The sequence below is a fragment of the Lepisma saccharinum genome, chromosome 1 (assembly GCF_977018435.1).
Source record: "Lepisma saccharinum chromosome 1, izLepSacc3.1, whole genome shotgun sequence".
Lineage (NCBI taxonomy): Eukaryota > Metazoa > Arthropoda > Insecta > Zygentoma > Lepismatidae > Lepisma > Lepisma saccharinum.
The window spans coordinates 176508721-176528059 of record NC_139229.1 but is presented as its reverse complement, the minus strand read 5'-3'; the positions used below and the strand labels follow the sequence as shown (position 1 = coordinate 176528059).

Here is a 19339-nt window from a genome sequence, read left to right as displayed (position 1 = left end):
TGGTTATGCTGTACTGTTAGCTAAAGATGCTGATATTTGAGAAACTTAAAAGGTTATTTGCAAAATTTTAGATAAATAATAATCTGTTAGACTGTAAACATATTTTATATCCATTCTGCTAAAGACCCGATGACAAAATTTAAAAATTGTTATCGCCCAGACAGGGACTCGAACCCTGGACAGATAGGTTAAAAGCCTAACGCTATACCAACTAAGCTATCTGGGCACAAGGTATTCTTTTCTTGAAAAGTTAGTTATGTTGAGAAATATATTGAAACACTTGAGAACACTCTTGGTCTGGTTCGACAGAGAAGGAGACAACATTTCCAAATTTTTACAGACTGGGTGTATTTTTCCACTATAGAGGCCTTCACTATATGTAATTCGAAACGCTAAAGTTCAGCTAGCTTCCAAAATTGAGGTAAAGATTGTGTTTGGCGAGATTAACAACTTACAATTATATCCAGTTACGGACAAATAAAGCTAAAACTCTCAGATTTACTGTACTAGCCAAGTTTTAGTAACATTTTCCTTCACTATAGTACTAATACCAAAGAAATAGGTATATTTTATTTATAATTTGACAAAATGTACTAGTATTTAATTCACAAAGTTAGGTAAAAAACAGTATTTTTTAAAAATATTGTTACTGCCTTCAAATTTTATGTTATTTAGCCACTAACAACTGGTTTACACTGTTTGGCATCCTTTAAATAGGAAAATAAGGAATTATTTGTTTAGTATTTTTACTAGTTTATATTTATTTAAGAAAACAATTCTACAGTTTAACTTAATTTTAACAAATTGTTACTAATTTATATATCAAAGTTATGTTATTTAGAGTGTATGAAGGCGTATAAAGTTAATATTTGTACTTATCAGTTCAACTAACAATTATATTTTACGCACAAAAGATAATGTTTACAGTTAAATTACTTGAATCAGAGAATAATATTTTACAGTAATTGATTCATTCAGCACTAGTCAGTACTTTTATGCATCAGAAAGTTTTCTTAATTTTCTATTACGCATGCTATTTTGGGCTATTCTTAAAATGTAATTCTAGGGCAAACTGGTTTAATTTTCTGCTTATAATGCAAAGTTGACATAGTTTACGCACAATGCTTTGTACATTTGTTATATTCTCTACTTACAATCCAAATATTATGCTTATTTAATGTATAACTAACTAACTCTCTAGTCTTCTTAAACCCGAATGTTCATGGCTGCAGCAACACATGCCTTTAATCTGTCCTTGTCCTGAGCAAGATCTATATACTCCTTTCCTTCCCTACCAATTTCCTTTAGGTCCATCTCTACATTATCCCTCCATCTTTGTTTTGGTCTTCCTATTGGTCTTTTACCATCAGGTTTCCCAACAAAAATCCTGTATACTCTTTTTTCCTCTCCCATTCGTACCATATGATCTACACACCTAAGTCTTCTTGATTTAATCATTCTAATACTATCTGGACATGAATACAAATTATGTACTTCTAAATTATGTAATCTTCTCTACTCATCTGTCTCCTCATCTGTTTTAGGCCCAAGTATTTTCCTAAGGATTTTATTTTCAAATATTCTCAATTTATGTTCTTTTTTCAATGTAAGGGACCAAGTTTATTTACTGTATTTAACTTTTATTTTTTTGTAATTAACAAAAATTAAAAGCTTATACTGTAGTTAATATATCTTTTTCTATCAGCTTATTTTGAAATTAATATTATTAGGTATAGTCTTTGATTTATAACTATATTGCTTTTTTTATCCATTTATCTAAGAATACACACAGGCAAACACATCTGTTCACACTTTTATGTACATAGATATGCCTTTTTTCAATATTTTAGTATGAAGATTGCACTTTAGCTATTTAAGCAAGTGTAGGAAAGGTAGGATTTCTGAGAATTTGTTGCAAGATTTTGTTGTCCAAGTATAGATGAGAACTGAGCTGGGAGACTGCTTTGAACCTTTTCATGAGAGTTTGCATGTGAACTGTATGCAAATTGAGCACTATTGACTGTGCATGCTTCTAAGTTTTGCTGTTATTTTACATCAAGTATGTGAGACTGTAGTCAGTTTTCCCTCTTCAAGTAGTTTTTATTGATTGTATTTGTATATGTTTTGGGGACGAGGCAGTTTGTTGTAGAATATTTTTATCTGATTGTTTTGAGATATTGAGTGTCTGCTGTTTTACTTGTAATTATTTTCCTTTTTGTGTTGTGTATTTGACTGTATTTTGTCCAAGTTCGTAGTATTTAGAATAATTGTTGTTGACTTGTAGATGAAGGGAGTAATAATTCTTTGCAAGGTGCCCTATACTTGTCTGAACATTATTTTTAGTGTTCACTTTTGAAGCCTTAGTATTTTGGTAGTAATTAATCTGTAATGTAGGCATTTTTCTGATAAATTAGACTCACTTAGTTGTTTCAACACATAGAAGTTGCATGATGGTTTACTGCTGATGATGCTAATTTGCTCTTCTTATGTACTACGTACGATGTAGCTTATTTGAGTAACTGGAATGTTGTACTGAACATAGGATTGCTTGTCTATTTTATTTCTATGTTGTTGAGTTTGTCCATATATGCCTTGGAAGAATCTAGATATATTGTGTTTGAAGTTTTATGTTTCTCTAAGGTTTCAGCTATGTAGTTTCTAACTCTGCTATCAGTGTGACTATTGATTTCTCTTTCTGAATGCCATTTTGTTTTCTGTTTAGTCTTTTTTGCTGCTTGAATCTGATTTAGGTTGTTTGCTTTTTTCCAGATCTTTATTTGTTTGTTTGTTTTGTATTTGTTATGGCTTAACTATTTTGATATTTTGAATGCTATTTTATAATAATTCCACAATTTTTAAATTTTAATTACTTTAATTTTACATTAACTAACATATTTTACTTCAACAACAAAACAAACTACTAACAAACAATACTAACAACTTACCAAAAATGTACTATTATAACTTTTAATTTTAAAAAATTGTACTCTTAAAACTTTAACTTTGAAAAAATTAATTTTAACACTTTGACTTTAACAATGTACTTTGAATTTTTTTATGTAAAAAGAATATCTAAAAAAGTAAAAAATAAAAGATCTGGAAAAAAGCAAACAACCTAAATCAGATTCAAGCAGCAAAAAAGACTAAACAGAAAACAAAATGGCATTCAGAAAGAGAAATCAATAGTCACACTGATAGCAGAGTTAGAAACTACATAGCTGAAACCTTAGAGAAACATAAAACTTCAAACACAATATATCTAGATTCTTCCAAGGCATATATGGACAAACTCAACAACATAGAAATAAAATAGACAAGCAATCCTATGTTCAGTACAACATTCCAGTTACTCAAATAAGCTACATCGTACGTAGTACATAAGAAGAGCAAATTAGCATCATCAGCAGTAAACCATCATGCAACTTCTATGTGTTGAAACAACTAAGTGAGTCTAATTTATCAGAAAAATGCCTACATTACAGATTAATTACTACCAAAATACTAAGGCTTCAAAAGTGAACACTAAAAATAATGTTCAGACAAGTATAGGGCACCTTGCAAAGAATTATTACTCCCTTCATCTACAAGTCAACAACAATTATTCTAAATACTACGAACTTGGACAAAATACAGTCAAATACACAACACAAAAAGGAAAATAATTACAAGTAAAACAGCAGACACTCAATATCTCAAAACAATCAGATAAAAATATTCTACAACAAACTGCCTCGTCCCCAAAACATATACAAATACAATCAATAAAAACTACTTGAAGAGGGAAAACTGACTACAGTCTCACATACTTGATGTAAAATAACAGCAAAACTTAGAAGCATGCACAGTCAATAGTGCTCAATTTGCATACAGTTCACATGCAAACTCTCATGAAAAGGTTCAAAGCAGTCTCCCAGCTCAGTTCTCATCTATACTTGGACAACAAAATCTTGCAACAAATTCTCAGAAATCCTACCTTTCCTACACTTGCTTAAATAGCTAAAGTGCAATCTTCATACTAAAATATTGAAAAAAGGCATATCTATGTACATAAAAGTGTGAACAGATGTGTTTGCCTGTGTGTATTCTTAGATAAATGGATAAAAAAAGCAATATAGTTATAAATCAAAGACTATACCTAATAATATTAATTTCAAAATAAGCTGATAGAAAAAGATATATTAACTACAGTATAAGCTTTTAATTTTTGTTAATTACAAAAAAATAAAAGTTAAATACAGTAAATAAACTTGGTCCCTTACATTGAAAAAAGAACATAAATTGAGAATATTTGAAAATAAAATCCTTAGGAAAATACTTGGGCCTAAAACAGATGAGGAGACAGATGAGTAGAGAAGATTACATAATTTAGAAGTACATAATTTGTATTCATGTCCAGATAGTATTAGAATGATTAAATCAAGAAGACTTAGGTGTGTAGATCATATGGTACGAATGGGAGAGGAAAAAAGAGTATACAGGATTTTTGTTGGGAAACCTGATGGTAAAAGACCAATAGGAAGACCAAAACAAAGATGGAGGGATAATGTAGAGATGGACCTAAAGGAAATTGGTAGGGAAGGAAAGGAGTATATAGATCTTGCTCAGGACAAGGACAGATTAAAGGCATGTGTTGCTGCAGCCATGAACATTCGGGTTTAAGAAGACTAGAGAGTTAGTTAGTTATACATTAAATAAGCATAATATTTGGATTGTAAGTAGAGAATATAACAAATGTACAAAGCATTGTGCGTAAACTATGTCAACTTTGCATTATAAGCAGAAAATTAAACCAGTTTGCCCTAGAATTACATTTTAAGAATAGCCCAAAATAGCATGCGTAATAGAAAATTAAGAAAACTTTCTGATGCATAAAAGTACTGACTAGTGCTGAATGAATCAATTACTGTAAAATATTATTCTCTGATTCAAGTAATTTAACTGTAAACATTATCTTTTGTGCGTAAAATATAATTGTTAGTTGAACTGATAAGTACAAATATTAACTTTATACGCCTTCATACACTCTAAATAACATAACTTTGATATATAAATTAGTAACAATTTGTTAAAATTAAGTTAAACTGTAGAATTGTTTTCTTAAATAAATATAAACTAGTAAAAATACTAAACAAATAATTCCTTATTTTCCTATTTAAAGGATGCCAAACAGTGTAAACCAGTTGTTAGTGGCTAAATAACATAAAATTTGAAGGCAGTAACAATATTTTTAAAAAATACTGTTTTTTACCTAACTTTGTGAATTAAATACTAGTACATTTTGTCAAATTATAAATAAAATATACCTATTTCTTTGGTATTAGTACTATAGTGAAGGAAAATGTTACTAAAACTTGGCTAGTACAGTAAATCTGAGAGTTTTAGCTTTATTTGTCCGTAACTGGATATAATTGTAAGTTGTTAATCTCGCCAAACACAATCTTTACCTCAATTTTGGAAGCTAGCTGAACTTTAGCGTTTCGAATTACATATAGTGAAGGCCTCTATAGTGGAAAAATACACCCAGTCTGTAAAAATTTGGAAATGTTGTCTCCTTCTCTGTCGAACCAGACCAAGAGTGTTCTCAAGTGTTTCAATATATTTCTCAACATAACTAACTTTTCAAGAAAAGAATACCTTGTGCCCAGATAGCTTAGTTGGTATAGCGTTAGGCTTTTAACCTATCTGTCCAGGGTTCGAGTCCCTGTCTGGGCGATAACAATTTTTAAATTTTGTCATCGGGTCTTTAGCAGAATGGATATAAAATATGTTTACAGTCTAACAGATTATTATTTATCTAAAATTTTGCAAATAACCTTTTAAGTTTCTCAAATATCAGCATCTTTAGCTAACAGTACAGCATAACCAGTATTATTATAATAGAAATGTTCTGGTGGTAGAACCTACACCTACTGTAATATCTCTGTGGTATTAACTTACATGCAGCCCATAACTTTTGGGACTGTTTCTCCTCAGTTACATTTCCTCGCCATTTACCCTTAGCGTCGCGATTAGCCTCAGAAGCGAAAAAAGCGAAATCTTATATTTGTTCTTTTTATATCTCTGAAACCACCTATACTATAGAACTACATTTAATGAATTTTGCAGTCTTCCTGTTTGATCTGTTAAATAATCCAGTCAATAAAAATATACTTACATAGAAAAATCTGTTTTTCAGATACTTTAATCGGGTAATCTGCTTTTGCGTATTTCCTCAGAAATATAGTTCTTGCTACATTTACATAAATCGAAGTCTAGTTAGAGTTGGCCTGTAAGTACTTCTGGTACATGTAGTTACTTGAAAAAGCAAATATTGGGTGTATAAAAAAGTAGCATTCTTGTGAAACAGTAAAAAATCAACCTCATTTTTCCGTAGCATTAGCTGTAAATGCTTCTTGCAGGTTAACAAAGCTCTGGCGTGTGGGCCTACATCACCTACAATCCTTTGTAAAGTTCGTGTTGTCCTATAAATTGTCGATATACATACTAAATCCCTAGTTACAGCCTAAGCTTTTAGTTTCAATCAGAGGATTTCAGTGTTCAAATAGTGATTGTAGCCTCGTATAATAAACCAAATGGAAATAACCCAAGTGTTGATGCACCCAAAAAACCAGTAATACTTCGAAAATACCTTGAAAAAGGCTATAAGGCTAAATTATTCTTCTAGCATAGAAAAAAGTTTAGCAAATGGACCTATGGTCCATATAGTCAGTCGTCTGTGAACTTCGTCTTGTCCTGTGAATTGTCAATATATTGATAAATGGTTATATATATTTTTTTATTTTTAAAAAAAGAACAATGTTGGTAAGCGTCCAGTTATGGACCCATCGATAAAGGAATTTCAGTCTTTATAGACACACAATAATTTTCGTTACACTAAAAATTTGACCTCGTATAAAGGTAAATAGTCGAAATGATAAACATTTCGTGTACTTTATCCAGTAAGCCTTAGCTAGAAATACAATAACAGCGTTACAGACATAAAAATTAAGCAAGCTTTGATATTCTAGTGGCACATAATAAATATAAAATATCCTTTAAAATACTCTGACAAATAGTTGTGGGTTATCTGAGATCAAAATTTTCAAGCCCTCTCTTCTGCATAAATAGCTCTAGAATTCACTAAGCCTCAAAATAATATTGGGTACATAAAATAAAAAGCAGATGGAGAGTGATGCTGATCACATCATCTCCAAACAGCAAAAACAAAAGTATATGGATGGAGCCCTACCTGATATATTTAGGAAACTTTACCTAGTATAAGAGTAACAAAATACTCAGCAAACTCTAAAATAAACAAACTTTCCTACGTAGCAGGCGTAACCTGACCTAAATAAATACATATAGAAATACAGAACCAAAAATAGCATAGTGGAAATCAGTAAACCCTAATAATAATAATAATAATAATAATAATAGTTTATTTTAAGTGTTGAGCACAGTATGAAACCTAATACAGCACTAAGTCAAATACAAAAGTACAAAGTTACACGAATAAAATACATAAGCTGCAGAATAACATAACATAACAAGTTAGCACATTTACACTTCAAGTTACAGTTTTCAATGAGATCTATTATATGTCTGATACTAATAATTGTTTATTATTATATAATATTGTGCAATTTACTGTGTTTTGTTCTAATAATAATAATGATCATATTTATTGAAGTGATGATAACGATTAAACAACCACTGTGTTATACAAAATTAAAAAATTGAATACATAATTATAAAATAAAACAGTAGATCCTACAATTTTATACATCAACATAAATTCAAATTGTAGGTTTCAACAAGATCAGCTACTAAACCTCTTGCCTTATTTAGGCATGTGAGAATTGAGATATACCTATGTGAATATCTGGGAATTTTATAAGCTATATTTTTCAAAAAGTATTTACTGTCAACTTGGAAATTTAATATCTTCTCTACAAAATTTAACCTTTTCATTTTTCTTCTTTCTTCTAAGGAAAACATATTCAACTGTGATAACCATTCAGAGTAATGTTGGTCATAGTAATTTTTTTTAAACTTTGTGCATAATAACCTGATAAAAAGTTTTTGAACTGATTCAACTTTTTGAAGGTGACTGGTTGCAGTCAGAAACCATAATTCATTTGCATATTCAAGAATAGGACGAACTATCGTTTTATACAGGAATATTAAGGTATCTTCCTTTTTAAAAACTTTCCATGAGAAAAATATATAACCAAGCATTCTCTTAGCTCTTTTGCAAATTTCTGAAATGTGCTCATCAAATATGAGAGAGGAGTCTATTACTATTCCTAAGTCTTTATGACTGTCGCACACTTGGATTTTATTTTCATAAATAAAATAGTTGGAGACTATATAATGAACTTTCTTAGTACATCTTAAAACTTTACACTTTTTCAAGTTAATTTCCATTTCATTAATCTTGCACCAATATGTCATTCTATCGAGATCAGCCTGAAGTTGAGCGACATCATTATTTGTTAAAATACTCTTAAAAATTTTTATATCATCTGCATATAGTAAACATGTGCTAGATTTAAAACATAATGTAACATCATTGATAAAAACAGCGAACAGAATTGGGCCGAGTGGCGACCCTTGAGGTACTCCACAAAGTATTTATTTTTTAGAAGAATTTGTTTCACCAATCTTAACAGAGAAACTTCTATTTACTAAAAAGTTGGAAAACCATTTCAGAAATCGTGGTGATAATCCCATTTGGTCGAGTTTGTAAATTAATAACTGATGGCTGACACTATCAAAGGCTTTAGCCAAGTCAATAAATAAAATATCGGTCTGGGATTGCTTCCTAATGGTAGATTTAAGAGAGTCTATTAAAACCAATAAATTTGTGATAGTAGACCTTTTTCTAAAAAATCCATGCTGATTTCCATCAATATATTGTTTAAAAGAAAAGGACAAATAGTCAGCAATTATGTGTTCAAAAACCTTTGCCATGGAATTTAATATAGTAATTGGTCTATAATTATTAAGATCATTGGCTTTCCCATCTTTGTTTTTAGTTACAGGTACAATAAACACATTTTTCCAGATATCTGGAAATATTCCAGAAGTAAGTGACATGTTGTAAATTTTAGTTAACAATGGTACAAAAACATCTTTGTTTGCTTTCAAAATAAAATTAGGTATGCCATCAGGACCTATTGAAGACCTGCCTTTTAGTTTGTTAATTGTATCACTTACATCCTTTTCCAAGATAACAGGTACATCAATTAAGTTGGTGTATGAATGAAGAATAATATTTTTAAAATTTACATGACTTCTTTTTGAGAAAGATTTGTGAAAAAGCTCACTAAAAGCATTACCAATATCATATTCATTGAACAGTACATCATTATCATAAATAATTTCAGTGATAGTATTTTCTCTCTTCTTTCTATTAAAGTGAAACCAAAAAGCATTCTTGTCACCATTAACATTGTTTTCTAAGGAGGAGTAGTATTGCTCCTTTACATTAGAATATTCCTTTTTAACATCTTTCCTTAATTGGGAATAAGTAGTGTAATATACACACTTATTTGTAAGTTTAAATTTATCATGATACCTTCTCTTTTTATTGATCATTCTCTTTAGTTTCCTTGTCATCCAAGGAAATAATAATAATATATTCTGTGGCTTACATTTTAGCTAAAAGTACTTTTTCTTTAGTGTTTTTGAAAAGATTTAAATAAATACTAAACTCTAAGTTAAAAATTTGTAAATGTATATATAATACAAAACAAAATAAATAAAAATTAATACATACCCTGGAAAAAAAATCAGTAAAAAAGTTGAAAACATCTCTTTGTACATCCAAAATATAATAACAAATCCTTCCTGACTGGATTAAATTGTGTTATTTGAGTAATATTAAGCCTAAACTTGTAAAATAAAAGGGTAAAACTTGACGAAACACACTTCATGTGTACAAAATTTAATTCAAACCACATCTAAATTGTGTTATTTGAGTAAACTAGAGAATAATCCTGTAAACTTGGAAAAAATCTCTCTCTCTCCCTCTCTCTCTCTCTCTCTCTCTGTGTGTGTGTGTGTGTGCGTGTGTGTGTGTGTGGTTGTGTGTGTGTGTGTGTGTGTGTGTGTGTGTGTGTGTGTGTGTGAGTGCGTGTGTGTCCAAAATGTAATAAAAACACGTTCAAATTGTGTTATTTGAGTAAATATTAGGCTAAACTTGTGAAATAAACAAATAAAAGTTGAGAACACACACTTATTGTGTCGAAAATATAACTAAAAGTCTTTCCTGAATAGTATAAATAGTGTTATTTGAATAATAATAAACCTAAACTTGTAAAATAAACAGATAGAAGTTGAGAACACACACTTTGTGTGTCGAAAATGTAACTAAAATTCTTTCCTGAATAGTATAAATAGTGTTATTTTGGTAAAAATAGGTATAAAGTTGTAAAATAATAAGTTAAAAGTTGAAAAAAATGTCTTTGTGAATCCAGAATTTAATGAAAAAATGTTGCCTGAATAGTATAAATAGTGTTATTTTGGTAAAAATAGGTATAAAGTTGTAAAATAATAAGTTAAAAGTTGAAAAAAATGTCTTTGTGAATCCAGAATTTAATGAAAAAATGTTGCCTGAATAGTATAAAAAGTGTTATTTTGGTAAAAATTAACATAAAGTTGTAAAATAATAAGTTAAAAGTTGAAAAAAATGTCTTTGTGAATCCAGAATTTAATGAAAAAATGTTGCCTGAATAGTATAAATAGTGTTATTTTGGTAAAAATTAACATAAAGTTGTAAAATAATAAGTTAAAAGTTGAAAAAATGTCTTTGTGAATCCAGAATTTAATGAAAAAATGTTGCCTGAATAGTATAAAAAGTGTTATTTTGGTAAAAATTAACATAAAGTTGTAAAATAATAAGTTAAAAGTTGAAAAAAATGTCTTTTTGTGAGTCCAAAATTTAATAAAAAATGTTGCCTGAACAGCTGAAATTGTGTTATTTGAGTAAAAATAAGCCTAATAAACAGATAGAAGTTTAGAACACACACTTAGTGTGCCGAAAATGTAACTAAAAGTCTTTCCTGAATAGTACAAATAGTGTTATTTTTGTAAAAAATTAATATCAAGTTGTAAAATAATAAGTTAGAAGTTGAAAAAATGTCTTTGTGAGTCCAAAATTTAATAAAAAATGTTGCCTGAATAGTACAAATAGTGCTATTTAGGTTAAAAATAGGTATAAAGTTGTAAAATAATAAGTTAAAAGTTGAAAGAAATGTCTTTGTGAATCCAGAATTTAATGAAAAAATGTTGCCTGAATAGTATAAATAGTGTTATTTTGGTAAAAATAGGTATAATATTGTAAAATAATAAGTTAAAAGTTGAAAAAAATGTCTTTGTGAATCCAGAATTTAATGAAAAAATGTTGCCTGAATAGTATATAAAGTGTTATTTTGGTAAAAATTAACATAAAGTTGTAAAATAATAAGTTAAAAGTTGAAAAAAATGTCTTTTTGTGAGTCCAAAATTTAATAAAAAATGTTGCCTGAACAGCTGAAATTGTGTTATTTGAGTAATAATAAGCCTAATAAACAGATAGAAGTTGAGAACACACACTTAGTGTGCCGAAAATGTAACTAAAAGTCTTTCCTGAATAATACAAATAGTGTTATTTTTGTAAAAAATTAATATCAAGTTGTAAAATAATAAGTTAAAAGTTGAAAAAATGTCTTTGTGAGTCCAAAATTTAATAAAAAATGTTGCCTGAATAGTACAAATAGTGCTATTTAGGTTAAAAATAGGTATAAAATTGTAAAATAATAAGTTAAAAAGTTGTAAAAATATCTTTGTGAGTCCAAAATTTAATAAAAAAATGTTGCCTGAATAGTATAAATAGTGTTATTTTGGTAAAAAATTAACATAAAATTGTAAAATAATAAATTAAAAGTTGAAAAAATGTCTTTGCGAGTCCAAAATTTAATAAAAAATGTTGACTGAATAGTACAAATAGTGTTATTTTTGTAAAAATAAGGATAAGCTGTGAAAATGTTTGACATAAAGTCAAAGTTTGGTAAAAAATAAACTCAAAATTAAGTTAAATAGCACACAGTAACATACATTTACTACCTAAATCAATAATCAAAGGGTCCTAGGTTCGTTACCCCGTGATAAAAGCAAATGGTGAAAACTGTAGGCCCCGTCCCTGATAGCTCTCCCTTCTTCATAGTACAGATAATAAACCCTTACGCTTCGTTCTCCTTGTTCAAATTAAAGTTCTCGCTCCAATCTAATTGGGTATCCAAAAATCCTTTTTTCTTGTGTTCTCGGTAACCTTGGCTTACTTAGACAGAAACATATTCTAGCATGCAAGCGACGAGCAGTTTCAAAAAATTTGACCATTGCTGCGCATTCCAGACATCCTTTGTTGTCTGGTTCAATCCCTCCCCTGCCCTACAGTATTGCATAGCTTTCCCCTGTTATTGCGTACTGGTTAACCTTGAAAAAACCGGTTCTGAAAACCTACCGACGCGTTCTCTGATTGGTCTTTCTTTGTTCTGACGTTCTGACGTCATTTGACCTTGAACGCACATCTCCCAAATTCCTTTCTCCTCTACCTGCGCGGAATATTAATTCATTCTCTCTGTCTGGCATCAGAGCGGAGTTCAGATTTGGAGACAGTATTCTGTCTAGCGTGTGAGACCATCGTGTTTCATAATGTAATGCAATTATTACATAGTACTAATTATTACCGTTGCACATCGCGGGTTCGAGTACCGAGACCGTCTTCTTTCGTAATTGGACCTGTACCTACACCCATTACCACCGTTCATAGCGGTTCATAAACCATAGAAAACTTATTTTCAATATTATAAACATTAATATTATCGATTTATACATTACATACTTTGCAGCAATGAATATAAAACCATATGCATAGCGTTTAGTACCTCTAATTACCTTTTATATACATATTTTTCATAAAATAAATAAATATATATTCATAAAAAGTTATAAACATGCAAATACATAAATGTAAAGTACTCTAAGTACGTGCAAATGAATTCTAAGTACATGCGAATTAATTAAAACCCGTGCAAATTAGTTATAAGTACATACAAATGAATTGCGAATATTAAATAGCAACATCCGTTATCGTATTTACCTTCTACTTTCGACTAAACAAGGTTCGAGTTATTGAGGGGCAAAATCGCCAACTTCGAGTTACAGAGGTCTAAAGTTTACTGACCCGTCTGAACGTCGGCACTACGTATGCCTATACTATAACGTACCTAGCATCATTTTAAGTTAATTACGTATACTGTACAATGATGGTTACATACACGGCAGGGTGGGGGAGTTCAAGTCCCTACACGATTGTTGATCACCTGACATTGTACGTACCCACCCTACGCTTCGACTTATTGATGTCTGTGCGACTAAAACTTCGAGTTATAGAGATGATTAGAATTTAACTTCGACTCATAAAGGTTTTCATAGTCTACCTTCGAGTTATTGAGCTCGAATGGCACCCCAAAAACTGTACAAAAATTCGTCTTATCAAGGTTTTATTCGAGTTGTTGAGGTAAAATTAGTATTGAGTGTTATGGACAATTTAAGGGGGTTACAAAAAAATCGACTTATGAATGAATTCGAGATGTTGAGGTTCGAGTTATCAATGTTCCACTGTACACAGTTATTCTATTTTGTTTTGAAATTTTAAATACCTCGTTCAAGGAAAAATCTTTACATCTGAAGGGAAAATTTTAGTCGTAAAATTTAGATTTGAAAATTTCATTTTCGGAATTTTGAATATTAGTGGATTTTTTTTAAGTGTTAGAATATGAGAACATTAAGTTGGCACCTAGTAGCTGAATCTTTCACTGAAGTTTTCGGTCTAATGCATTTTCCTTTGTTCATTCTATTGGGAATACTAATTAACTAGCGTCTGTTGATATTATTATTGACTATAAAAACAATAAGATGTTTGCTTTTTTAATAATTTAAAACGAACTACTTCCTCTTCGACACCCGTGCTAATCAGAGACTCCGATTCCCCGACAGGGTACTATACACGATAATTCACATGCATTGTAGATCGTGAAGAAAAATTAAATATTACCACCGTGGCCTAAGATATGAATTCTGTAATCTGGTGTAAGTGTTAAAGACGGACACTTACTTGTCTTGACGTCGTGCACTCCGAAAGATAAGACGGGTGGGTAAGGAGGAAAGCTGCCTAAAAAGCTGGGCGCCACGAGCGCTGGAGAGAACCCAATTGACGCCATGGCGCCGCAGGTGACATCTGGTATCTGGTTGTGGAAATCCGTTGTTCTGGATTCCGGAAGTTCCTGAGGACTCGGAGCTGTGAATTATAAGAGAATATACATAAATAACGTATACTTTAGACTAGTGGTCCCAAAATTCAAGTTTTGAAAGAACTTAAGGGGACTTAAGTATTAATAAATTTCCTATCAATAAATATCAACTTTACAAAACTATATTTTTGTAACATTATATGATTTCTAATCATCGGGGTTGTGTACTGTGTTGGCCTGATGTACCAAAACGTGCTTGCCTGTTGGGCCGAGATGAGTACATATTTTGTACGATGCACGCCAAAGAAACTGATATTACTTACTGCGTGTCGCTTTAGCGTGGACCCATACCTCTGGAGTGGAGGGCCATATTGTGTTCCATAGGGTGATTCGACTCGGATGATTGCGAAATGACACTCAATGATAATAAACAAAGCTGTATTGATTAAAACAAAAGATTAAATGTATGTACAAACTTGCTGCAATGCAACGCGGTGGACGGAATGTGAAATCACCGCACACACTCGGCCATATTGTCTCCGAAATGTCCGAGCGTCACTCCCCTGGGTTGGAGAGTACGCATAAAAAGCAAAACTGAAAACCCCTGACATCTATTGTTAACAATAACAAACATATTAATTGTGATCTGAGACAGGGGTAATATATACTATATATAACATTCTAAAAGCATGGGTCAATAGTAAGCACAAACGCTTCATTAATTCGTTATATTTATATCACAATATATCATTGAAAACAATCGCTTCCAGATAACAATTACTTTCACTTACATCAAAAAATGAACACATTGTAGCAACTAAACACAGCACAGATAATACTTTCCACGACCAGACACTTGGGTTCGCCCTTCTGTCACTATCCATATTTGGATTAATGTCCTTTGAACATGTTGCTTTAAAGTGACTGTAATTTAACCTATTCCTTTGATAAGCATTACTATATTCTCCTATTAGCCTATAATTAGTACAGTCATGGAAAAAAGTTCTTCCCCATAAGGCTTTAATAGGAGCAAGTAATGCAGGAGGGTAGGCAACACATATTGCACCCTTCGATGATCGGGTGATTTTGCCTGTCTTAACACCGAGAAATGTGTTCCACGCGAAGGTCAACATGACAGGAAAGCAAAGAGGGTCACGTGACTATTGGTTACGTGGAGTGTTGTGCTTCTCCACGTCCCCAGTTCTTGATCCACATTGCAGAAAAAGTAGAGCTGCATGCAATATATGAAAATAGGTTGTTTTCAACTACACGCTTAATTATGATTTTCCCAATTGTAAATCTATCAGACGTGTCTCCCGATTTAGTCGGGACAGTCTTTTACTTTGAATTCCTGTTTGTCATAGGCGTAACTTGACGGGAGCAGAAAGGGCATTTGTAACCCCCCCCCCCCCAAATCAGGTTTCTTAAAGCTGCTAAAACAGGAATTAAATACTATGATTTGACGCGTCCAAAAAAAGTATTATATTGAAAGATTGTTCCCAAATACGTAGATAGCAATTTAATACTTTGAAAGTGTCTCAGATTTGTTTATTATGTCACATCTTAGTGTGGCACAGGTCTACTACAAAAGTGGAATTTCGTAACAGAAATATGAACCCACTCCTTTTATTTCGTAGCCGATTTCATCTTGAAACTGAAATTAAGAATATTAGTTAACAATGTCATTGGTAAACAATAAAAAAATGTGTTAGACCCAATTCTTTAATACCTTGTCATAATCTTTATCGCAAGTTTAAATTTTGTTGTAAGTCCACTTTATGCAAAAAAAAAAGAAAGGTAAAGTTCTCACCTGTGCTTAGCGCTACGCCATGAAGTCGTATAGGGGTGTGGGGGTAACGCCCCACACTTTCTTGATTCGTTCGTGAGTGGGGGTGATGTGATCAGCATCACGCCGCCCCACACTTTCTTGATTCGTTCGTGAGTGTGGGTGATGTGATCAGCATCACGCCCCTGACCGCCTTTACCCCCAGGGTTTCCCCCAGGTACCCATGTCATTCGACGCTGGGTGGGCGTCGGGGTCGCTTCCAACGTTAGAAAAGTTCCCGGGCTTGAACCGGCCGGGGATCGAACCCGGGGCCTATAGCATGGTAGTCAGACGCGTTACCGACTGAGTCACCGGCACAGATAGACTAATCTGAAATGCATACAGTTTAAAGTGGGATCCGAACCACTATGTGCGATCACCTGGTATCGTACCCGAGACCCCTTGATTACAAGGCCTTACCACTACGCCATCAGTGAGGCGCACACAATCTTTGTATTTCGACCTTTTTAAACCTATATGTATCATATAAGAGGTTGTTTAACGTTGCTATGCCTCTATGGATTATATTTGTAACGATTGAAAAAATTTGGTAAATTACTTTTTATTTAAATTACTTTTCGATAGCCCTCGTATAAATTCTTTTGGAGTTTTAATCTTTTGAATGTACATTTTATCTTTGTTAAAATTGTAACGCAGTTTCTGCCGAGCGAAAAAGAACGCGAAGCAAGTTGAAGCAGCATTATTTTTCTTTCGTAACAACAATGGGTTCTTTTTCGTTCGGCGCTGCGCGGGTTTGTAAATAAGTTTAGCTTGCATTGTGTTTTTCGATATGCCTTTTTGGAAGGGGTAATTGTTGGATGCTAAAAATAACTTTTCAGTTTGTCGAAATCTTTTGTTGGGGAATAGAATTGCGCAATCCCGCAAGTATAAATACCAGCCGTCTCGCTGGCAAAATAATCAGTATAGCAGTAGATTCCGGAATCGTTAGGTGATTAAATCGCTTGTCGAGGTCCAGGGCTGGGAGAATACGGGCGTTGTGTGTGGAGTGGCTGGTCAGCTCTCCCTTCTACAATGTCCGAGGTTCTCCGTAAGCCACCTTTCAGGATTTGTGCTGGTCAGCATGATCCTTAAAGGGGATTTAGCGAGCATATAAATAATTTGATTCATACATATTTAATCTTAATAATTTAAAATTTTGATTCATAAATTCTGTCGAAGTTGGCACTGGTCAGTGTGACTCCGATATAAATTCAAGATATACTTTCTTCTCGTCGAGTTAATAATTTTTTTTTTTATTCTTAAATCATTCTGAATTCTCCTGGTCAGGAGGTTCATTTAAATAAATTGGTTTCTTTGATACTTAAATCCGAGAGCATACCTCTGGTCAGAGGGTGCCTTTTAAATATCGCAGCGCATATAGTTTCATGTCCGTTTTAAAGTCTTGATTATCCGGAACGTTTATTGGTTTTTCTTATTTTGGTTTTATATTTGAAGAAATTTTGAACATTTATAATAGGTGATCGGTCGAAGTAGTTGTATTGATGATATAACCAGGACAACAAATGATGAGCTCCTCAGATTGAATTTGTCCACACTTAAAACAATGGCAAATCGGGCATATGCCCCAATCGGCCAAGTGTGGAACCCTGTCTAATCCAAGATTTTTGTAAAAATGCCTTGAAACTGCAGTGTACAAATGATGAGGGGCCTCAGATTGATTTGCCCATACTTACAAAAGTTGCATCAGCCAGATTTTTGTCCATAAACTTGTCAAAAATTGATATTTTTTTGGCTACACCAGAAATTAAGCCACCCTCACCCATACCCATACATATTTACTTCAGGTTTAAGTTTAATTGGATACCAGGTTCAAATTGTTTATCTAATATTAAAACAATGTAATATGCAGAGACCCTCTAGAATTGCTCCGTGACAATGTATGCAATTCCCGAGACGGTAGTATTGATTTTTTGGTTTGCATGTTCTCCTCAGCGCCAGTACTTACAGAAATTCCCGAGTATTGCATCAGCTAGTATTGTGAGAGTGGTTGAGGAGAACAGATGTGTTGTTACAGTGCTTCTCATACTTACAGGCCTGTTTGATTTAATATGAATATTAAATATATATTGAACAATATTTTGCATGATATTTGTTACATCTAGCTTGTTTGTTGTAATCCACTCATATTTAGGGTCAGGCATATATCTATCCCAGCTTGTTATACAAAAATCAATACATAATACTCAGTGCTGGGTTATTGCCATTCAAGATATGCATGTTCGTGCAGGTATTTGCGGAAGGTCAGTGTGAATGAATATTTATTCTTTTTTTCCACTTGTAGGCCATTGGCTTTACAACCTGTCATAAGATAAGCATAGAGATTAGATTTAAAACCCAGGAAATTTTATATAAATACCAAAGCCAAAAATATTAACACACATACACACATACACACACACACAAAGCACAGTGCTGAACCCAACTGATATTTTTATCCAGCATAGAGTTTTGAATTGAAGCCCAGAAAATATATATAATAAACCAATAACAAAAAATGCCGAATCAAAAATATTGCAATCAGTGTAATAAGAATATATCCAGCCCCAATTGGGCCAGACACCAAAGGAATTGTAACCCAGACAAATGCAGAACTCCCATTAAAATATGCCCCAAATGCAATAAAATATTTAGCAAGGCATATTTCAATAGACATGTGGGCTCTTGTTCTGTACAGTCATCAATATTGCCCCCACAACCATCCACATCTGGTCTGAAAAGGAAGCATGAAGCACCTCTTAATGCCAGAGCAGCAAAGCAGCCACGCTATGAACCCATCCATAGCAGTTTTAATGCCCAACTTAGGGATTATCGGTTTGTATCAGAGCCAAGATGTGGCATTGAGAATTTTTTGAGCAGTGTAAATCCTGATCTGCAGGCAATTCTAAATACACAAAATGGCTCTTATAAGCTGTCCCTCAAATTGTATACACAATATAAGAAGCCAAATGGCACAAAATTTACACAGCCCCACAAAACAGAAACTGTACCGGTATATTCAAATGCAAATTCAGACACAATAATAAGCAGTTTAATAGATCAATTGAATATTAAACACTCTGAATTTGCAGCAAAAGAGTCTGGATGGAGCCTATGCGGCTCTCCACACAAGTTATATGTTAATATTTCTGAATTCAGCCCATTACAAGGATCTACATATCTGCCATTACCTGCCAATATTAAAAACAAAACAGCCGTGGTTAATATTGAAAATAATGAT

General features: G+C 32.3%; 1 protein-coding gene and 1 long non-coding RNA gene across 2 annotated transcripts in view; one reads left to right on the top strand and one right to left on the bottom strand.

Annotated features, from left to right (window-relative positions):
* The window catches only part of LOC145987310 (uncharacterized), a 157481-nt gene that overhangs the window by 50030 nt on the left and 88112 nt on the right, over nucleotides 1-19339 (top strand). The window lies entirely within an intron of this gene.
* The window catches only part of LOC145990269 (uncharacterized), a 94141-nt gene that overhangs the window by 26000 nt on the left and 48802 nt on the right, over nucleotides 1-19339 (bottom strand). Inside the window, exon 2 of the mRNA XM_083125954.1 lies at nucleotides 14141-14323. Coding sequence (XP_082982080.1) covers nucleotides 14141-14323 — 183 coding nt within the window. The remainder of the gene's footprint in view (nucleotides 1-14140; nucleotides 14324-19339) is intronic.